This window comes from Euleptes europaea, chromosome 10 (assembly GCF_029931775.1).
Source record: "Euleptes europaea isolate rEulEur1 chromosome 10, rEulEur1.hap1, whole genome shotgun sequence".
In the NCBI taxonomy this organism is placed as follows: Eukaryota; Metazoa; Chordata; class Lepidosauria; order Squamata; family Sphaerodactylidae; genus Euleptes; species Euleptes europaea.
This window is the reverse complement of record NC_079321.1, coordinates 53,544,961-53,568,714: the sequence shown is the minus strand read 5'-3', so window position 1 is coordinate 53,568,714 and position 23,754 is coordinate 53,544,961. Positions and strand designations below refer to the sequence as shown.

The 23,754-nt window shown below is 41.0% G+C and overlaps 1 protein-coding gene across 2 annotated transcripts in view; it reads left to right on the top strand.

Moving 5' to 3' along the window:
* Positions 1–17,672, top strand: part of RNGTT (RNA guanylyltransferase and 5'-phosphatase) — a 205,337-nt gene extending 187,665 nt beyond the window's left edge. The window contains exons 14-16 of one of the 2 annotated variants that reach the window (XM_056856425.1): positions 5,951–6,017; positions 15,538–15,661; positions 17,515–17,672. In XM_056856425.1, coding sequence (XP_056712403.1) covers positions 5,951–6,017; positions 15,538–15,661; positions 17,515–17,672 — 349 coding nt within the window. Of the gene's footprint in view, positions 1–5,950; positions 6,018–15,537; positions 15,662–17,514 lie in introns of those variants that run through there. The other variant, XM_056856426.1, reaches the window with a different exon arrangement.
* Positions 17,673–23,754: the final 6,082 nt, after the last annotated feature.

Sequence of the window (23,754 nt, the reverse complement as noted above, 5' to 3'; positions counted from 1 at the left end):
TGGGGAAGGTGGCGACGTGGATGTGAGTCGTCAGCCAGCAGGTAAGTGAAGAGGGGAGGGAGGAAATGGCAGCGGGGCCAAAGCAGCCTGAATAATGCTCCCATGTATTGCCACCATTTTTTGCCAGTAACCCCCCTCCCCGAAAAATACCAAAATGTCAATATGCATACCCCTAATGACCAGTCTGGCTGAGTCTAGATAGGGAGCTAATTTGCGAATCAGGTGTACGTGAAAGAAGGTACTTCTAGCAACAGCATCAATCTCCATCAACAAAGCAAGTCCAGAAGTACTCCTTTGTCTTGCCTAGATACAGCTTCAGCTTGTTCCCCTTGAGTCACGTGACCACCACATGCAGACAGTGCCCTAAGGCAGAGATGGCGGCCTCAGACTGGCTAGTTATTATAGAACTGAAAGTCATAATTAGGACCCAGTAGCAGTGCTCTCATTTGATAGGCTAATGTGGCCTTTTCTAAAATCTACTCAAGTGAAAGGAGGTTTATACACATAATAAAGTAATTGTACCAAACATCTAATGCTTGAGTAAGAATTTACACATTAGATTTTCTTTTTTCTTCTCATTGGTCAAAAAATTGGAAAGTGGAACTACCCACTTCCTCTCCTCTCCTCTCCTCTCCCTTTTGCTCTAATAGAGCCCTTTTTGTGAGCACTTTGTTCTAATTATCTAATTAATGGGACTGAAATAATTGGAGATATCTACATTATCCATTCATTTGCTAATGAGGTAATATTTTTATCTCTCCAATAATACTGTAACAAAGTGCAAAAGAAAATGCAGATTTATGACCTTGCTGCAGGCTTTAAAACAAATTATAATAAATTAGATCTATTTTGCCTTAACATGTCACGTGAAGACTAGGTATAGCTGCATAGAACTAGTGGCTGGAAGCTGCCCTCTACAACTATGAACTACCGGTACCTAGACGGGAATATTCTTTAATTGTGTCCCATCTTTGAAAGCTCAGTTTTAACCCTGTTGTTAGCCAGATTAAGTTGGCTACTAAACATTAGAAGCTTCACAACTTGCACTTGGTAGAATAGAATTATGATACTCCCCAGATTTAGTTTTTCTTTCACACTCTACCAAGTAATATCCCCTTGTCTTCCAGTAATTAACAACAACAACAAAAAAGGTTACCGAGAAAGGCTGATGTAAGGATAAAGAAATCAAGCGGGAACTGTGATACTTTTCAGCTAAAGCTAATATTGTGCCTAATTAAAGATCACGCATAGCATTGCTGAATAAGAATGGAACTCACGTCTTCTGGTTTAAAACCATACCATTCTCGCATGGTTGCTACATGTAATGCTTTTACAAGAGCAGCAATGAGAGTTTGGAAATCATAAACCCAAAGTTAACTTTTGCAATTTCCCTTTTAATTCTTCTTCTAGAGAACCGATTATGATAAATAACTTAAATCATTTGAACATTGTGCAAATAAAGAGAAAATAGGCTTAGACCTGATTTCCTGTATCCTTGTACTGGAGACCAATTATTTGCCTCTTTTTTTTGTTTTGTTTTGTTATAACTTATATGGATTCTTCTGTTATCAACATGTATATCATTTTTCTCTGAAGTTTAACTTTTATGTATTGTGAGCAAAAATCCCATTCTTAGTCTTTTCTTCTTTTAATTTTTTTACTAATTTCCCACTTTTCTTCCTCTTAATCTTTTCTTGATTGCTTGTTATTCTCAAAGTTAGCTATTCTTTGTTAAAATCAGTAAAAATTAAAGTGACAAAAAAAGAGAATAAGCTGTAGCAAGTAGGTATAGCAATAACTCTATTGTACCAACATCTGCTACTTGAAGAATGCAATTACTGAAGCTTTACAGAGCTCTGATGCAGAATCAGAATAGCTTGGATAGTCAGAGGAGGAGATAACTGGAATTTTACATTGTAAGGGGTTGCTTTACTTTACTTTTTTTTAACCCCTGATGTGCACTGTTATAAGAGTAAACATTCAGTCTGAGCAAAAGAGGGAGTTAAACCGTCATAAAATGTTCAGGAAGACACCAAAGAGAGGCTGCAAAGGTTGGAAGGCAGCTTAACATGGGGAGGAATACCCAGCAAAAGTGCACACAGCCCCTTTAAGAGCTGACCCGCCCCCTCCAAGTAAAGTGCAACAAGGCTGCTTTTTCAGGGGGAGGGACTCAGAAGCTCTGTGATTCACCAGGATGCATAATTAATCACAAGGTACTCCTGGAATGGGGAGGGGTAGAGAGAATCCCTCATGCATGTGATGTTTGTGAATTCGGAGCAGGAAACTGTGCAGCAAACCAAACACAAATTTCCCCTGCATAAATGACACTGATGTATTTTAATCCATTTTCCACAATGTTTATTTGTAATGGCTATCATATACAATTGGATCTTCTGCTTTCTACTTCAGAAATTCATGTTTCAAATTCCATCATAGTAAAATTTGCAAAGCTGTTTACAACATTTGTACTGTTTACTCTAGTTTTGAGCAATATCCTATCTCTGCCCGCATAGTTGATGTGATGCCAGTGTGTCTGCGTGATATTAGACTAACATTCATTTTTTTCATTGCTGTGCTTAACGGTACTGGTGCAAGGCAGACTCCCACACTGTGAACATTTCTTTGCCCTTCACAGAGCTGTTAGTGGGTGGTATTCCATATTTGCCTTTGATTCTGGTGAGTTTGTCTTCCCGTCCATATCAAAGTGGTATTTACACAAGAAATCTACTTTCCTTAAAAAAATGGTCGCCATTGATGCTCTGATTAAACTCTAGGGTTACACAAAATTGGCATTTATGCATGATTAGATACAGCGCAGTGTGGATGTTCATATGAATTTCCATTGAACCACTTATCTATTAAAGTTTCTGCAACATAAACAGACAACATACATGTTCTGATGTGCACTGGAATGCACATCCAATTTAAACCTGTGCTCAGGATAGTTGTACCAGTCTCCTCTTCTGGCCTGAGATACTGAAACTGCTTAACAGATACTTTATCATAAACGTTTTTTAAAAAGTGTACGTTCAACATATTGCATTGTACTTGCAGCATAACCTTAATCATAATGCAGTTTACACACAGAGAGAAGCTGTCTGCCAATGATAAATTTCATAAAAACCATGAGAAAAACTAATATATTGTGGGTGGTAAGTATAACTTAAAATCACATTTAGCAGTAGAGGTGCTGTAGCGGATGAGTGGCGAAAACTTTGAAAGCAGCTTTAACAGCTTCTTTTGAAAAGCTACCAAGGACTCATGGGATACAGGAGGCAGCTGGAAGAAAAAAAAATTATTATAACATCACCATAGGATAGTTTAAAACATTACCAGCCAACAGAGCATATGCAGCTGATCGCACACAAGGCAATATTTCACACCATATTCCAAAATAATAATGTGGCAAGTGTAATATCTGGGCTAACTATTAAGCCTTTACAAGAAAGCATGTGACCAAGCAGCATAGGTAGTGTCTAATGCAAATACAAGTCTTAATATATATGCTTATGCTTAAAGATAGCACTCCTGAGCAGGTCCACTTAGAATCTGGCTCAGGTCTGTTCAACAGAGCTCACTCCCAGATAAGTGTTCTTAGGAGTGCAATGCAATTGTATAAAATAGCTAATAGAACAGGGGGAGTATAAGAGCCCCGTGGCGCTGAGTGGTAATCTGCAGTACTGCAGTCCAAGCTCTGCTCACGATCTGAGTTCGATCCCGTCAGAGGTTGGTTTCAGGTAGCCGGCTCAAGGGTGACTCAGCCTTCCATCCTTCCGCGGTCAGTAAAATGAGCACCCAACTTGCTGGGGGTAAAGGGAAGATGACTGGGAAAGGCACTGGCAAACCACCCCGTAAAACAAAGTCTGCCTAGTAAACATCAGGATGTGACATCACCCCATGGGTCAGGAATGACCCAGTGCTTGCACGGGGGACCTTTACCTTTTTTACAGGGGGAATCTTCAAATGGCTGCAGTAAAATAACAAGGGATTATCTGAAGTGGCTCACTTCTTCCCTTCATAGCTTAGATGGGATCTAGGATAGGTATGTTTTCTTCAAATTATTTGTTCAAGGCATCTCAGAGAATCAAAGATAGTGCCTGATTTCTTTGGGGCAACTTCTTAAAACTTATATTTCTTCAGCAGATATTAGATAGATATATTTTGTGCTAAGTCCTGGTTCTACCTATTTTAATAGCTCCCACATTGGTAACCAGATCCAGCCTCCACACTCCTAGGGACGTAGTCCAAGAATAGCCATGTTAGTTTTTAGTAACATCAGATGCAGAGCTAACCGTATATCTTCCAAGTAATTAATACTTTTCATTGATAAATAACAATAAGAAGAGAAAGTTTACGCATAATCTACAACTCACTCCCCCTTAGGGCATAGTCCGGGAAAAGTCTAACTAAGCTCCTAATTATTGGGGAAGTGTAGACGCAAAGTACCTACATCATTAGGGGGTGACTGGTAGATTAACAAGGTTTCTTGTCTCCCCAAATTTTAACCATTTAAAAAGGAAAATTTATAGTATCAAGCTGGCCAGAGAGTGACAAGCATGGTCAGCATAGGTTAAGATTTATCACACAAGTGCTTGTATTTTCTGTCTTGTTCAAAACAGAATTTTTGCCTCTCCCATTCAAGAATGCATAATCTTCTAATGTGGGTGGAGACTTGCACATTTCCTGGGTAAGGGAGATGCAAAAGCTTTGTTATAGATGAAGAAGAGTTGATTTTTATATGCCGACCTTTACCACTTAAGGAAAAATCAAACTGGCTTTCAATCACCTTCCCTTCCCCTACCCACAACAGACACCCTGTGAGGTAGGTGTGGCTTAGAGAGCTCTAAAGAGCTGTGACTAGCCCAAGGTCACCTAGCTGGCTTCATTTGGGGGAGTGGGGAAACTAACCATGTTCACCAGATTAGTGTCCACCACTCATGTGGAGGAGCGGGGAATCAAACCCGGTTCTCCAGATTAAACCACCACTCTTAACCACTACACCACACTGGCTCTGAGACAGAAATAGAGATGAACAGGAAGTGTAGGGCAACAGTGATTCTGTTGAAAGTTATCAAACCTGGAAACTGCTTTACTACCCTTGCATATCAGCACAAGGGATGCAATATCCTTTAACGATTTATGTTAGAATGAAAATCACACACCTACAGTTATGTATAAATGTCCTCAATATAGCAACAGATTTCTGAAATGTTATTTCAAATGTGTGGGGGAGGGGAAGAATAGCGGGGGGATGTATCATGTTTTGCAAATACGCCTATTTAACAGAATGAGGAAAAATGCAAAATACTTCCATTGAACAACAGACCAGCACCAAGTACTGTATCAGACAGATTGGTACTTTGGAAACAACATGAGCTTTAACAAGCTGATCAGCACTTGAAAGAGGGAACTGATGAGTGATAGCTTGGTATCTTGTACAATAGCAAATTAGGCTACATCACTTTCTCTTTAAGTAAGAAATGATGTGGTATAGTGCTGGAATCAAAACAAATAAGCAAAATAACAATTCTGAAATCCTATCCTAGTGAAAATTGCAGGTCCGCTTTTGTGGATTAAGTGTCCCAAACATATGATTTTACATTTTGGTGAGGCAGGAATATCTTAAGCAATAATAGAGAAGGTTTTGTGCATCTTTAATTACTACAAATATTGATGGATATCAGCATGTTGAGAATGAATTTTTGTCATTTTTCTGAATACCCATTTGCAAAAGAAATATAGTGTTGGTTCACAAGATATAGCGCTCACTCTTAGTGTCTCATTGAGCATCATTATTGATATTTTTTTCCACTGTCTGTTTTCAGCACCAAATGTATCAGATTATGAACAAGCCACCTTCACGTAAATGTGTTTAGCCATGTCAGGCATATCATTACTGAAGGACTGCAGTGATGCATAGAAATGGCTTAAAAGACATTTTCTCTTTTAGGCTTGTGCCACAGAATGTTGGACTACTTTATGTTGGAAGTTTTGATAGACCTTTTGCACAAATTAAGGTAAGAGCAATGGATTTTGTATGTCTGTGTCTTTGGGAAATAGTTTTTGGTAGGGTTTTCCCCCCTTCTCAAGCCTTTCTTAATGGGTATAGGAGGGTGGAGAACAAAATTAAGCAACTTGCTCCAGGGTCCTGATTTCTGTTGCTCTCTAGCAGGCTTTTATTTTCAAACACTCATTGAAAGTGAAGGCAGCGCTGACTGAAATTTGTTGACATGCTGTTCTGCTTTGACAGAAAGCACGGACATTGTCCACAGTGAATTTTCCCCTCCTTTTTATTTATTTGTTTATTATTTCAATTTCTAGCCCTCCCTCCCTGGCCAAAGCCAGGCTCAGGGCTGGTAACAACCACAAAATATGGAGCAACTTCTTCATACCATATATATTCTAGATGGGTGGGAACTCTACACTTTTTTTCTGGGTTCTCTTCATGTCCTTTGTGCAGATGTATGGACATGGTGACTATGAGAGAAAGAAATCTCTAGAAAGCTGCTGTAGGGGTTGTGACCCTTCCCCTCCCCTGTCAGCAGAAGCTCACCTGCAATGGCTGAGCATTAGTAACAGAAGTAAGGAAATAAATAGTTCACTTTGTCCTCCTCAGCTTACATTAAGCTGTTGGGCTTGCTTTAAACACTTACATTGATCCCAGTTACAAGCTGAGTCACAGTATCTACTGTTCATACTTTTTCAGTAGATATGTTCATTACAAATGTCAATGTTTTCTGGTTCCATCTCCAATGTAATAGTTAGTGTTCCATCTCCAGTGGCCATGATCAGGGTTTGACTTGATGAGTATATACTGGTAGAAATTTAAATGTTTCCTAGTATAAGGCATTGTGTTTAGTAAAAATTTTGTATGTGTTGGATCTTGCTACTCCCTTCCACTAAATTGGATCCTATTACTCCCTTCCTTGCTGGTGCTTTCACAGGGGACCTTTACCTTTACTCCCTTCCTGTAACACACACACAGAGAAACCTCCTTCAATGAAGAAGGAATTTCTGCATCAGAGGAATGCTTTCTCCATTGGAGGAAAACTTAGCAGAAAAGAGTCACAAGATCCAACTCATTGTTTATTATATAGGTTGAGTATCCCTTATCCGGACTGCTTGGGACCAGAAGTGGTTCGTATTTCGGATCTTTCCGTATTTTGGAATATCTGCATATACATAATGAGATATCTTGGGAATGGGATCCAAGTCTAAACACAAAATTCATTTATGTTTTATATATGTTTTATATACACTTTATACACATGTCCTGAGTGTAATTTTAAACAGTATTTTTAATAATTTTGTGTCCATTGAACCATCAGAAAGCAAATCGGTGTGCAGCTGAAGGCCTCTAATGCCTGCATGCCGGCCCAAAAAAGTCCGGTTTTGGGGTCAGCTGGATATTGGATGCCTGGATAAGGGATACTCAACCTGTATATTGATTATGCATTGTACCCATAAATTGGTTCGCAAAGTGGCTTATTGGATCGATTTTTAATATAAAAGACAAAGTTCAGCACACAGCGGTTCTTGGGGAAAGGATCTCAGTGTGACATTGTTCAGGGCTGAATTGGCCATGTGAACAGTATCATTAAAGTAAGTTGGGGAAAGGATCCTAAGCAGGAACTCGGTCCTGGCACAGTGCAGGAGTGCCTAACTACTTCCTGCCCCCACCTCTGATGGTTCCAGCAACGGCAATTGAAAGTTGAAGGGAAGGGAGGTTACAGCTGGAGCAGATCCAGGCAGGATGGATCCTTCCTGTCCTCCCTCAGATGATCTCATTGTGGCCGCTCTTTCTGTCTTATGATTGGGCAGCAATTCAAGTTGCTTGGTTGCATTCCTCTCTAGGAAAGCTGGGAACAGTCACCACCCAGTTTTTGAATCCATAGATAAATTAGATTATTAGAGAGATTATTTGTGGGGTTATTTGGCCAATACTGGTTTCTATGGAAGGTGTACTAGTATCTACATCATTCTCACATTACTTATGAAAAAGATCAATGAACTGCTAATGAGTAAACCATTTTTGAATGTTAGTTATTGCAGTATTTCAGAAAGGATGAAGGCTAAGATTAAAGCTAACAACTTATTGTCAGTGTTTTATAGGTATATCTTGGCAATTGACTGGGGTCATTGTGTCTGTCTTTCTCAGCAGAATTTAAAATCTTTAATTCTTTTTAAAAACCCTGATCTTTTCTCACAGCATTTACTATTACATATATGGTCTTTCATGCCTACAGCATATGAGATGAAGGCAAGCAGAGTAACAACATATTTATTCTTTTTAAATTAAGAGCTTCATTTCTTCCCAGAGTAGTATCCTTTCTTCTCAAAGTGAGAGTGAGTTTTGCTGTTGGGTCCATTGTGGTATTACCCTACATACCCCACACCCTCTCACTATCCTCATGACTGCTCTGGAACTGGAGCCGCTAATGCTTTTTACCTTCTGGTTTCCCAGGCTTCTTTAAAGAAAGCATGGCAAGCTGAGCATGCCTACATCTTGCAAAAGTTCTGTTGGGCCATGGAGGTATTGCCACTGAATCCTTAAAGATACCTGGGGAACCAAAAGGGAAGGACCAGAAGCTTCTTTGACACCTGGGTGTTGGTAGTGATAGAGGCTTCCACCCCCCCATAAAATCCACTCAACTGAGGTACCACCTTACCATGCTTCATTGTAGAGCCTGACACAAGTAGGAATATAGAACAGCAACCCCAAAGGCTGGGCTTGAAATGACAATTTGTATCATGCTTGTGTCTGAACCCTAGTGCTCAAGATCTGATACAACGGGGACATGTTGCAGTTGGGTAACTGTCTTGAACAGCCTGTGGGCGCCTATGGAATTCTGACACAGGATAGTGGGTGCAGCCACAAAATGGCTGCCAGAGCTTACGTCCAGTCACACGGTGAAGATCTTTGTGCTGTAGTGGCAGCTGCTGCCAAAGCAACATTTAATAAAATCCACACAGCCAATCAGAAGCCTCACCTGGCCTCACCCACCTTCTAAAAACACTTGGTGGGTGCCAGGTGTCAGTGGGCGCCGTGGTGCCCAAGGGTACCACGTTGGGGACCCCTGGTTTTGAAAGTCTTAGAAGGACGACATTGTTGGCTGTGTGAAGAGGCCTGCTGCCCACATCACTCTGCTGATGATGCAAGGACATACATTACTAACGGACACTTACTCCTTTACCTTTTTTTTCCATAGGAAAGACAGAAAATATTCATGCTGGCAATTTAGTGCCTTAACAAATATACTATAGATAGACAGAAATGTCATCTGCACCGAGGTGGGATTGTTTGTGCAGAATTTGCAGAATTTAAAACAGTTTTTTCAGCTTGGTTTTTGTGTAAAATAGCTTTGAGGAATAGGCTAATCCATTTAATTTGCAGTAACTTCCTTAGCAAAGAAATGAACATTTTTACTCTCTAAGCTGAATCATGGAATATGCAAAAATGCAATGACCATTGTAGGTTATGCTAGAATGTAACTCCAACTTTTTATAATTTTTGGCAATATTAACTAAACATTATTTTTAATAAGACAAAGGTCAGGACCTGAAGAACTACTTCAGGCATGCCCAAGGGCTAGATGGACCCAATGGAATTTTTTTTCTTTAATGCCATATAACGAGCAGCTTTTAAAAATCCCCTCCGATTCAGAAAAGGTTTGCCATGTGTTGTGGGGATGGCGGGGAGGGGGGAGGCACTGCTGTCTGAGCAACACATGTACAAAGTTCCCTGGGGCACGTGGGCTTAGTCATGTAGATGCACTGTTTCGTGCAAATTGCCCTTGCGAAAAACTGATGCTAATTTCATTCACATGAAAAGAACTGCTCTCGTTAATGGAATGTTACAGAAAAGATCTGCTTTGAAAGATGATAGGTCTGTATGCTGTGCAACCTGAACATTAGAGACAAAAAATGTCTCCTAAAGCCTTTTCACCCTCCAATTTCAAGAACATACAAACTGAAAACTCTGTCAGAATGATGAAATTTTCTGGCCATGAATATGCCATAGGCAAAAATGGCAAGATATTTTCAAATATGATATTGAAATGGTATTTTAACTCATAAAAATATAATTGGAATCTTAGCTGAATGAAGTAGATGCCTTCAGAAGGGTATTCTAAATATAAGAAATCTGCGGCATTTACTTTTCTGTCTGCTAATAACATATAAATGGCTAGGTATATAATAAAATGTACATTTCTTAATTGCCAGGACTGGCTATTGTAAGTATACCCTGGTTAGTCTTTTGAGATCGTGTTTGTTTTTTTAGTGTTCTGTGACCCAGATGAGAGAATATAAAACATACTGGAAAAAAATATGATTAAAGCTCTCCTTTTTTAATTGAAGCATGTTCCTACACAGGGAATATTACGCCTCAGGAAAAGCAGAGCAACTACTGCACCAATCTGGAGCTTTGTTAGGCATAGAAGTCGACCCATGCATACTATTACATATAATTATCATAAAATTATGGGCTAGAAATTGAAGAGTCATGCTGGTGCATTTTAGACAGCATATTTGTAATAAGCTGTAATAAAGTAAACATTTTGAATGGATAGAAGAATAGGCCTTACTTGCAATCAAAATGTGTGTTCAATTGAAATGCTTTTGAAGCTCAATTTAACAAAGCAAACACATTTTCTGGCAGTATTAGCATAATTGTTCCCAGTGTTGAATTCGTATTTAAATTTTAAAAAAACTTGAATAAATCGAGCTGTTTGGAAGCAAGGCAGAATGGAATGGAAAAATACTATTTCAGATACCTAGCATTTCACAATTGTATGGTATGCTAAGAGGTAAAGGACAAAGTGCCAAAATAATTTTGTGTTTAATTATTCTTGCTTTGGCCTGGATTATCATCAAGCTTATCTGTTCTGGGGAACTGTGGCCCGTTTCCCTGAGAAGTTTGGATGTTTGAGTTGGCATGAAAATGTGAATTTTTAAAATGCCGTGTGGGAAGAGTCTCTTCATTTCAGAACCAAACAGAACCCAAAATGGACAAAAACGGAATCCCATATTTTTAGAAGGAGGACTGTGAGTGCTGGTGGCATGTTTGGTTTGTAAAAGTGGTTAATAGGAAAGTGCTTTGTGGGAGAGGTTGCAAAGCACAGATCCTGTATTTGCTGGCCTGGCCCCATGGTTATTGCCCAGTTTGTGTGATGAGATTGTTTTATAATTTCATAGAAAGTTGTGCAATGGATATTCATGGTAATTTTGCTTTAACTGTTGATCGAAAATGCTTGCTTGTGAATACATTGCCAGGGTTACTTTACTAGTGTGCTAGCACATTAAGACCTCTTCTGTTCCACAGAGCGATGAACAGAAGATTGTTTTCTGGTGTAGCTAGTCTGTTCCCCAGTTTGGCACCTGCCCCATGTTCCAGAAAGAGGGCAAAACCATTGAGTGACCAAGGTTCATCAGTCATTGGGAGAGACAAGCCTACATGAATAGCCCAGGGCATGCTTATTTAGAAGCAGATCCTGTTGATTTCAGGAGAAAGTTAGGATGATTGGTCTGTTCCACTTTCAAGAGGTTTGATTGCTGCATGTCATAATTGGGAAACATAACATGAGGAAGAAGGGTGGGAGAAATCTGAATAATAGGTATTAGTCTGAATAGGAATAATTGGAGTAGGAAATCAAAAGTAATAGTATTAACTGTAAAGTATTCATTAAGTTTGGGATAGCAGTATTGTCTTCTGGTGCTGCTAATAATGGACAAATGAACATCAGCATTGCTCCTGTAATTTATATATATAATTAAGGGGGAAGATTTGCAATTTAAATATGCAAAAGGTGTTTAAATAAATTTAAACATTTGGAAAAAAATGTCAAAAAGAAGAGTGACTTGGTTAAATGCACAACAAATTCATTTTTATAGTCTGAATTTGCTTCACTATACTTAAAAGAGGCTTTTAAAAATCCAGCAAAACAAGTTATGATATACTTTCATCTTACAGAAGCTATAAATTACAGCTAACTTAAGTCGGTATTTATATAAAAGACATTTAACAAATGCAGTGGATGATTCAGCAGATGGAATTTTTGCAGTGGATGATTCAGCAGATGGAACAGTCTGAATCAGTGGAGAACTTCTTCCCTCCTTTAGTATGAGAAGCATAACAGCACATGATATCTGAACCAAATTCTGTAACTTTGGCTGGATTGTGACCATTCTGACAGTAACCTGTAGAGATGCAATCATTGTTTTATAGTTCAGGTAATTTGAAAGAAATATGATCTATTTAGTATGTTTTATTTTGGTTTTTTAGTTTTTAGTTTTTAGTTTAGTTTGGGTTTAGTTTTTTAGTTTTTGGTATATTGTTAAAGATTTCTAGTTTGTAGTCTATAGCATGGATCCAGAAAACTACGAGCATAGCTTTGCTTGCCTCCCTTTGATATCTACAGCCTCCTGCATCCCCTGAGAAGCCTCCTCTGAGGATTGATGGGGCTTGAAGTATGAGGGTAAAAATAGACATTGCCTTCTTGCACAAAGGGAAGTCTTAAACCCATCCCATATGGGCTCATACAACTTGCTGTAGAGTCTGTCACTGATCTTTATAGTGTTTTGAGGACATCCTCTCCTGGTATGCCCCCCAAAGAGCTTTACGTTCTACTAATAGTAATCTGCTGGTGGTCCCTGGCCCGAAGAATGTGCGACTGTCCTCAACAATTGCCAGGGCTCTTTCACAACTTGTGTGTGAGCTTACATCTCTCAACATGATGATGGACTATTTTCCAGGGGAAGAGAGCATGTCAGTGTAACTCCTCTAATAAAAATAATCTCCCTAAATGTGCACAGCCACTCGATAGTGTCTTAGACTAGGGGTTTGCTGCCCCTGCCAGACCTGGTTCCATTGGATAGGAACAATAGGCTCTTGTAAAACATAAAACATGACCCTCAAGATGAAATAAACTGATGTCAAATAAAAAAATTGAACAGAGATGCTCAACTTACTCTGCAGCATGTTGGGGTGTATTAGAAGGGTGAAAGACTCCTCCACCAACCCACAGGAAAAATCTAGCATCCTTCACGTTTTAGGGAAGGTTTGTATCAGCATACAACTTAGAAGAAGAAGAGTTGGTTTTTATATGCCGACTTTCTCTACCACTTAAGGAAGAATCAAACCGGCTTACAATCACCTTACCTTCCCCTCCCCACAACAGACACCCTGTGAGGTAGGTGGGGCTGAGAGAGTGTGACTAGGCCAAGGTTACCCAGTGGCTTCATGTGTAGGAGTAGGGAAACAAATCCTGTTCACCAGATTAGCTTCCTCATGTGGAAAAGTGGGGAATCAAACCCAGTTCTCCAGATCAGAGTCCACTGCTCCAAACCACAGCTCTTAACCACTACACCACGCTGGCTCTCCATAAACTGATGTGCACCAAATTCAGTCACCAAAATTTAACACAGACATGCAGAAAGTGTTTTTTTGTTTTTCCCTTGGTGTCTAAAAGACTCAAATGCTACAGAGCATGTACAAAATTCCCATTCTGCACATTGTCTCCATAATTATGTTCACTACATAATTTAGAGTACTATTAACTTGCATGATTTCACTGATTACAACTGAAGGTAAGTGTTAATGGTAGCTTGCGGTCACTTAAGTAATACAGGATGTAAGATGCCCTTTTTTTTGGCCTTTTCTTCTCTTGCCATATTCAAGATAATTATAGTAATTACAAGTTACCATGATTTAAACTATGATCAGCAGTTTCTTTTGGGGAAATGCATTTATATCATTGCATTGGCATACGTTAGCATTTTCTGGAAAGATCGGCCTTCCAGATTGCTAATGAATGGCCGAGCAAGAACACAGATAGTTAATACTGCTTAATTGTCACAGTCGAATAGAGCAGCCACATAATTTTCTGCTATTCTCATCCTGTGAACTACAAGAATTATCAGCTATGACAAAGCCTTGCAGACATTGCCAGTTTGTGAACGTATTGGCTATAACTGAAACTCTCCCCCCCTTTCTTCTCTCCATCAAGCAGGTGATTCACTAACAATCTTTTTTCCTGCTTCAACAGGAAAAAAGGTATATAAATACCATTTTCCTTGGCAGCAACTACCAGTTAATAGTCATTTCCAAATCATTACACAGTCTAAAGTTGCTTCCTGCGTTTGAGCGTATTCAGCATGGATTAGACAAGGATGCTACATCTTCCTGTGATATGTTAGCCGAGCCCATGGTTGTGAAACATCTGTCTGAGAAATGCTTTCCTCACACGTAGAGAAATGTGTAATGTGCTGTATAAAACAGGATTACTGAAACAGGAAAAATTGGCCTATTAGGGAGTTAACCATGCAAACAAGATTGGAGTGATTGAAAATCTGTTTTGCACTGGCATTATGGTTTTTGTAAAAACAACAACTTCTCATGATGTCACCTCTGCTATGCTAGAAGGACACACTACCACAGTTACTTTTCCTGAACAGTATAGTAGATGTCATAACCACAGTTACTTTTCCTGAACAGTATAGTAGATATCATAATCAACTCCAGATAAATTATTATTGTTGCTCTTGGGAGACTCAGCCAATAGATTGACAGGAAAGATGTCTGTTTTTTAAACTAGAGTGCTGTTTCCTTAAAATCTAGAATTGAATTTGAAAGTAGACTGAGTTTTAAAGCATATCTCACTAAATGATCTGAGAGGTTTAACAAACCCTGTTAAGGAATATAACCTTCCTGCAATTGGTCTGCACAGCAATTCCATGCAAACATTAGCCTGTGTGTGCGTGTGTGTTAAATGCCGTCAAGTCGCTTCCGACTCATGGCGACCCTATGAATGAAAGTCCTCCAAAATGTCCTATCTTTGACAGCCTTGCTCAGGTCTTGCAAATTGAGGGCTGTGGCTTCCTTTATTGAGTCAGTCCATCTCTTGTTGGGTCTTCCTCTTTTCCTGCTGCCCTCAACTTTTCCTAGCATGACTGTCTTTTCCGGTGACTCTTGTCGTCTCATGATATGACCAAAATACGACAGCCTCAGTTTAGTCATTTTAGCTTCTAGAGTCAGTTCATTAGCCTACTGTGCATTGTTTGAGCTCTTAGTGACCTTTTAAATAACTTACGCAGAATTTGCACCATCTTCAACATCTACATTTCCACTTATGTACATTGGGCTGTATCCAGCATACTATTTCTCTCATGCAGCAAAAACTTTCCTGCTTCCCCATCTCATGGCTGAAAGTCTGCCACAAGGATTTGGGGGACTCCCAGGAATAGTGCTGGATAGGACATGATGGTTTGCAGTGAGTGAAGGTAAGCATCTGAAATCTTGCCCTTCTGCTGATGGAAAACAAGCCATGACTACACTCCATTTGCTTACAGAACCAAACCTGGTTACCAAATGTCTCTCCCCCCACCCTCTCAAGTCTCCTGCATTCTTGTTGGTTGATTAGTATGCCTACTAAAGCAATATTTTTTATGGTAACTTGAAGAGCCTGAGGTAAGGACAACATTTGACTTTTCACTGCCTTTCACAAAATTAAAGATATTGTTTCTTTGTTTTATAATCAGGTAACAAAAGACTTGAAACAATATGATAATAAGATTATAGAATGCAAGTTTGAGAACAACAGCTGGGTCTTCATGAGGCAAAGGATAGACAAAAGCTTCCCAAATGCTTACAGCACTGCTATGGGTGAGTTAAATAGATTGGTTCTATAGTCGTATTTCATATTTATACTTAGGTCAACCTGATTAAAGACGTCTTTTCAAGAACCTTAGGCTGGAGCTAAATTGCCTTTACATTCAAATGGGATGTGCTAAATTTTGAATTCAGAACATGAGTTTGATTTGTGAATGTTTTAAAATAAAACTCATTTTGTCTACATTGAACTGGCAAAGGGCATTCACAGTGTCAGGTTGCCTTGTGCTGATATACAGAGAAAAGGTAGCTTGGCACTTGAATGTGCTAAAGAAGCTGAACTTTTGGAACAAAAATCCCTGATAATTTCAGCTCTATTCAAAATGGCGCAGTCATTGTTTGCCAGATGGAAGAAGACAAAATTAGGAGGAGAAATTGTAATTTTCAGATCCTAAAATAGTATGCAAACAATGGGGAATAAAACAAATGAAGGCTATGGAAAAAAATTGTCCTTTAAGGAATAGTGACACATTCCAATTCTCCTTCAAATAATAGAAAGGACACTGTGAAAATGCAAGGCAGCAGCTTTCTCTTACATGCTGAATATAAGAGTTTAAAAATTAATGCAAGTTTGTATGATAGGTACATTTAACTATTGCTGTCAGTACCAAAGAGCCTACTAAGCATAAGCTGGCAAAAGTATTTATCAGCTTTTCAGCTCTTCTGTATTATAGTCTGCGTGATTTGGTGTAGGTTTTGCTCTCTGAGTTAATTTTCTTCCAAAAACTAAATACATTAAAATGATAATCCTTTAAAATCTTATGACACAAAAAATATTGTGTTTCAGTTTTTTCTCTCCAAACTAATAATTGGAGTAAAAATATTATTGTTGTAGCCCATACTAGCCTGTAATGGTGATGAATTTCAGATTGGTTCGTTATGAAATACTTATTTACTTGTTTCATTCATAATTTGCCTTTTTTGTTGAGACTCAAGGTGGACGCGAACCCCCCAATTCAAAAAGCCTTGCCCCATTTCTAGTTGGGCTTAGACCTCTGTCCGTGGGGATAACAGCCCAACCCCCCATTCACCTGCTTCAAAAGAGGTGCCGGTGGGGGGTGGCCTAACGCAGGCACTGCTGAGGCAGGCAGCCTAGACAGAGGTTGTAGGGAAGGGCTCAAAGGTGAGGCCATGTCTGGAATTGCCCCCACAGCTGCCCCAGGACCCGACAGGCTCAGGTCACAGGCTGTACCTGGAAATGAGCCAGAGGAGGAGGCCAGCAGCTGGGTCCTCATGTGGCTTGTGCAGGCAAGCAGAGCAGCCATTCAGCACTTCAAGGTGGGCGAAGGGAGGATCCAGCCAGGGAGGCTATTGGCCCAGATCTCAAGCCAAATTGCACAGACCCGAAGCGGGGGAGTTCGGACTTGGGCATTTCCCAAATAAAAACGGGCTGAATTTTGCCGAATCCGAATTTTACCAATTTTTTTTTTCAACAGCCCTAGTAACTGGTAGTGGAAAGAACAATACACATAGGAGGGGCTTTTTGGAAGCCTTTCATTAGCTGGCAGTGACAAATCCAACCTCCCCTGCCTTCCTTTGTAGGATTTGTACTATTTCTGTGGTTTTATATATTATGAGAAAATAATATTGCATAGCGAGGAACCAGGCAAGATTTTTAAGGCATGCAAGTGCTCCATTAGAAGACCGAAGAAGCCCCAGCGCCCGCTGAAGCTCCATGTGGAGAATGTACTCCGCTGTTGATCGGGATGTTTGGTCTCTTTTCAGCAATGACAGTTGAATGGTTTGCTTCTGTGGTACAGATGTGCCCCAGACTGACACCCAGTTGTTCAAAGCAGAAAAGGTTCTACTCGTACAGCTAATTTTCATGTATGTTCTTGTGTTCTCAGCTGTGTGTAACAGCATACGACACCCAGTGACAAAGGAAATCCTCTTTGAGTTCATTGAGAAGTGTACAACGGCACCTGCAGGACAGGCTCAGAAACACGCCCTGGATCCAGACACCGAACTCATGCCCCCGCCTCCTCCTAAAAGACCACGACCGTAACGGGACATTTCGGAACAGAGGGGATGGCATGTTGTTTACAGTTCTACAACAGAATATGTGTGGATTAAAAAAAAACTTTTGCAAAAAGTTATTATAAACTTCCTGTAAATACTTACCGTGCATTTTTTTGGAATGCCACATCATGAACACAGATTTGTTTTGTACTTTGTACTTGAACAGTCGAACATTGCTCTGTGGAATTTGAAATCCAGTTTAATCCAGCGGTTAGATGAGAAAAGTCTGGAATCAGCGGAAAGCCGCCTTGTTTGATAGGTACCTTTCAAATCTAATGTTTTATACTAGTAATCTGGAACTGTGAAGCCATGACACAACTGCTGTGTTGTTGTTTTTTTACAAGCAGTGTTTCAAAGAGTGTGGTGTTTCCTTTATTTAAGTGATTAGGATTTGTCGGTTTGTTTCATTTAGCATAGTTTCCCTTTGTTTCTTAGGTTCAAGTATAAAGACAAGTAGCAGCAAATGTTCATGCCGTGTACTCTTTAAAATAAAATTTGATCAGGTTTCGCTAATTTTAAAAACTTTTTTTATATTAAAGAAGTTACCTGAGAATTATTGTGTAGATGTCCTTTTGCGTATGCATCGAGTACTTTTAGCGTGGTTGTGTTTGTTTGTTTCTGTTCAAACCAATTTGTCTGCTGAGAACCTGTGCTAATCTGACATTTTATGTGCCGATAGACACAATCCTTGATATGAAAAATAGTCTCTATAAAAAACAACTGCAAATGAAAGTTGTCAAAAGAAATGCTTGTCATTTTGAAGTGTAAGACAACTAACCATACTAATATAATGACATGAATTCCATTCTAGAGGATATGTTAGGAGGCAAATAAAAGTGAAATGCAGCCTCCATCTCAAGGAAAAAGCCTAAAATCAATAGAAAAGGCATACTTTTGATTTGTGAAAGCAGCACTGTGGAGTCCCAAACCACTTATTTTGAAAGAAAATGTCAGCTTAGATGATTGAGAACAGTATATTCAATCAGACTGCATTCTGACATCTTGATAAACTGAAGGCTAGACCAATAGTTGCACGAAACAACCTTGTTGCCAGGCAGGCTCGTGCGTGCCCCCGTGTGCTTTCTCTCTCCCCCCCTCCCTTTTCATATGGAAATCTCCATTAGAAATTAACTCCTGGTACCAGGGACGTACGAAGGCCAGGCACGCAGATAAACCAGAGCTGGCCTCCCCTGACACAACAACGAGGATTCTAAGCCTGGATTAAAGTTTGGTTTAGAATCCCAATTTGTTTGCGTGTGCTGGGAGGAGTAACGTAATGGACCTACGTTCATAGGTTATGGGTGGTCAGTTAATTTCTGACTTGGGTTCTGTATGTGAGTGGTGGTGGGGAGCCGCACAAATCCAGTCACAAGCCACATCAGTGCACATGCTGGTTTAATGTAGGGCTGAATAGGATGTCTGAATGCAGGCCACCCCCCACCCCCAGGACTTAATTTTTACTGCATTAAAAGGTAAACATAATAGGTTTGCTCAGTTTTGCTGGGGTACAGAAGTAGCAGTTATTCCGTTATCCTGAGAAGTGGCATTTTACTGACCCGCTGAGCAATTATTAAGTAATTAAACAGTGATAAATTTATGTTGTAATAAAAACGTTTCATTGACTGTTAAATAAGCCAACTAGTATTTTAGCTGTTTATACTGACTGATATGTAAGAGTCACGTAACCATTTAGCAGGCTGCTGATCTGAGGAAACTTCACGTGTTATGTAATTATAATTCAAATGGTGTTTGTATTAGGAAATGTTTAACGTCGGTATTTTAAAAGTTCTGATCTTATCCTTGTTTTTGTACATAACAACATATCTCTTATACAGTAGCCATTTTGAAGACTTTCTAGAATGTTATCTTTATCTTTCCAGGCATTGAAAAGACTGAAGAAGTTGATTACTTTATGTAGTTAATGCTCTGCAAAAATACTGTTTGAGTGTTACAGAGTTCCTTGTTCCGTATCTAAAAGATAGCAGTCACTATGCAAGATTGCACAGTAGTTTCCAGCAGTCTAACCAGTTGATGAGAAAGGCTATGCAGTTGGACAGTGTACGTTGCTAAAATGCGAGCTTCTAATGGATCGAATTGTTTGGCCCCCAGTTTAAAGCTGTATCATGCAGTTAACAAAGTATCATGGTCTAATCGAAATGATTTCTGATGCTGTTTGTATGCGTGGGATAATAGAAACCTTTCAAATTATGTTTTAAACAACATGTGTACATTTTAAGTATCTGTTAGAAATATTTTTCCTGTCTGTCACTATTTGAACATGCTGTAAAAACTGGTTGTTACTTAGCTGCTACAGCCTTGTAGCCTGTCACCAATTGTTATTCATTTCATAGACTTTTCTTGTTATTTCTTTCCAATTCAAATTACAAACCTCTGTATGGCCTCCATGAGAACAAAAAAAAATCTCTCAGTTCTGCAGGCCCATTTTGTCTTTCAACTTTCCCCTCAGGCTCCCTAGAGTTTTGTGTGGAGTGAATGGATTTTCAGATTTTCTGTGCAACGGGTGAAATTCTTTACTCCTCTGAAATTAAAGAACAGGATGCTGCCTTGAAGAGTAGAAGACGAGACCATTCCAAACTACACAATCCATGCCCTATGAGGAGAGACTTAAGGAGCTGGGTTTATTTAGTCTGGAGAAGAGAAGGTTAAGGGGTGACATGATAGCCATGTTTAAATATATGAAGGGGTTTCATGTTGATGAGGGAACGAGCTTGTTCTCTGTTGCTCCAGAGACTAGGACACGGAGTAATGGATTTAAACTAAGAGAAAAGCTATTCCCTCTCTGAAGGAAGGTCATCTTGTGATCATTGGGTGTTTCTCGCTCCCATTACTTGGAGAGGCAGGACGAAGTTAAAATTGACTTCCTGTCTCGGGGCGAGGAACGCCCACAGATCCAGTTTTTTCTCCTGCCTCCACGGAGAGAGGACGCCCCAGCCTTTGCTGGGACTAGCATTGCAATTAAATAAGAATTTTTCCTACTCCTTTCTCCTCCGGAATTGTTCCCTCCCTCCCTCCTTCTGTATTTCCCTGTCTGCGTCCCCCCCCCCCCGTTTGTCTTTAGCGCCCGCCCGGACCTTAGCGGCTTCGGCTGCATTGCTCCGGCGTCAGGGCAGAGCCGGCTGTGGGAGAGAGGCCAAGATGGCTGCCTCCGCGGGTCGTTCGGAAGAAGTTGAGCTTCTTTCCGATAATGATAGGGACGCAGCCCTTAAAGTTGTTTCTGCCGCCGGCCGCCCCGGCGGACTCGCGGCACGTGAATCAGGGGAAGATGTTCCAGCCCCCCCCAAGCCCGACAATGGCGGCGCCGCTCCGGATGCGGCTGGAAAGAAAAAAGACAAAAAGAGCGGGAACAGGACGACCCGCCGCCGCCATCTTAAGAGGAGTGCCGCATCGACCTCTAAGGTCCTTGCCGGCTCCTCCTCCAACAAGCGGGCAGACTCTTCGAAGGGTAAAGTACCCCCCCTCGGCCGAGGGTGGGGCCCCTGATAATGCCCCTTTGACTGAGGAACGGGTTCAATCTTTAATTAAAAGCACCTTTGAGGATCATTTTCTTAAGCTGCAAGCCCTTGTCCTCACGGCCCAGAAGGGAGAATCTAGCACCCAGGTTGGGGATCCCCATAACTTGGAATCCTCCTCCCAATCCCCTTCCCAATCCTCTTCATCCTCTCAAGAGAATCCAGTCTGCAGCCAACCCAAACCACAATGGTTAACTAAGGCTGCTCTTAAGTCTAAGTCTAAGAGACCCGACCTAACCATTAGAGATGATGATTCTGTGGCCAGCCGGGAATTGTTACCCGAGGAATTGGAGGAGGGAGAATTCATTTCAGATGAAGAGCTTCCCTCCACTCAACAACAGCAACCCAGACTTTTTCAACTTGAAGACTACCAGTCTCTCTTGGCTAAGGCCTTATTCGCCCTAGACCTCTTAAGTGAGCCTGAAACCCCTGAAGAGCCTCAATCCAAGGTCAAACGCAGGGGGTGCAAGGATTATTTTCCTCAGGGAGACTCTCATATTGTTAAGGTTCCTCTCCCTGTGCATTTTGAAAATCTTATAAGAGCAGAATGGGAAAACCCCTACACAATAAGCAGTTTTCAGGCTCTACCAAAAAATTATATGACCTGGCTCCATATGCCATGGAGCTGTTAGAGCTCCCCGTAGTGGACGCCGCAGTAACTGCGCTCCAAACCTCAGATTTTTTCACAGAGGATGGGGGAGGATTTATCAAGGATATGTTAGATAGAAAGATGGATTTCCTTTCTAGGAAGGTACACGAGACATCCGCACTAGCCATACAGGTTAACACCACCACTGCCCTGATGGCCCGCACAACTAATGCTTGGACCAAGAAGCTAATCAAACTCCTTCCCACTTCGGATAAGAGAGTAGCCGAGGGCTTATCTAGAGTTCTGCAAGCCTCTGCCTTTATGGCAGACGCCTCCCTGGATGCACTCATCCTTTCCTCCAGAGCAATAGCTTCTAATACAGCCATACGCCGTGCTCTATGGCTCAGACCGTGGCAAGTGGATTACCGTTCCAAGGCCTTACTTTTAGCTCACCCCTTCAAGGGAGGCAAATTGTTCGGGGAAAGGCTAGACAAAATGTTGGTAGATACCAAAGACAAAAACAGGTACATGCTAAAGAACCAACGAAAAGAATCCAGACCCACTCATTATCCTACAACCTTTCGTTCCTCCCATACCCTCCAAAGGTTCAGGCAAGATCAGAGGCGTCCCTCCTGGCCCTCCCAGCGTGGTTCCTTTCGCAGATTTAACCGATTCGGAAGACCACCTCCCTCACAGGCCTTCAAAGGGGACAAGTTTGACAAATTTGACAAGTTCCCCAGAAACAACAAACAATAAGGATCCCGTCGTGGGAGGTAGGCTCCAGGCCTTCCTTCCTCAGTGGATCACCTCTCAGGCTGACTCCTGGGTACTACAATCCATTCAATCTGGCTACCTCATAGAATTTAAGTCTCTTCCCAGAGACAAGTTCCAAATCTCCCCAGTTTATAAAAAACCAGACAAACATAGGATTACCCTAAGGGCCATATCTCACCTACTTCACATAGGGGCAATTGAGGAGGTGCCGCTCCCTGAAAGGTCCACTGGAATATATTCCATATTCTTTACCGTCCCTAAGAAGAACGGCGACTGGAGAGCGATCCTTGATCTTAAATACCTAAACCGCTTTGTCCAGAAGAAAAAATTCCGTATGGAAACCCTCCGGTCCATTCTGGAAGCCCTTCGTCCTGGTGCCCACATGTCTTCAATAGATTTGACCCAAGCTTATCTTCACATTCCCATTCATCCTGCTCATAGGAGGTTTCTCCGCTTCAATTACTCGGACTTGCACCTCCAGTTTAGGGCTTTACCTTTTGGTTTGGCTTCTGCACCACGTGTCTTTTCCAAAATATTAGTCACCATAGCCTTGCTTCGAAGAGAAGGAATCCAATTACACCCTTATCTTGATGACATCTTAATCTGTGCGCCATCGGCCACCCTAGCTTCTGATCACACAAAACGCGTAGTTGAATCTCTACAACAACACGGTTTCATCATCAATAAATCCAAGAGCTCCTTGGTCCCATCTCAACGCATCCGCCATCTAGGAGCCATTATAGACTCCAACCTAAACAAAGTGTTTCTTCCACAGGACAAGGCATCCATTTTGGCCTTGACAGCAAGGGCATTGGCCAGAGCACCTCATCATCGTCTCATGACTCTTGCAAGATTCCTTGGTTCGATGATTTCCTGCATTGACTTGGGTCCATGGATCCGCTTCCGCTCCAGACCTCTGCAGAACGCCCTTCAGCCCTTTCAGCTCTTCATCGCCCACAAGATAGACAAACAAATCAACTTGACCACCGATGCCAGAATCTGCCTAAACTGGTGGTCCAACCCCAACAATCTTACAGGCGGCCAATTTTACCTTCATCCTCCACCGATACAGGTATTCACCGACGCCAGCCTTGTGGGCTGGGGAGCAACCGTCGCGGGCACCTTCACCCAGGGCACCTGGTCTCCCTCGGAGTCCAAGATGCATATCAATCTCC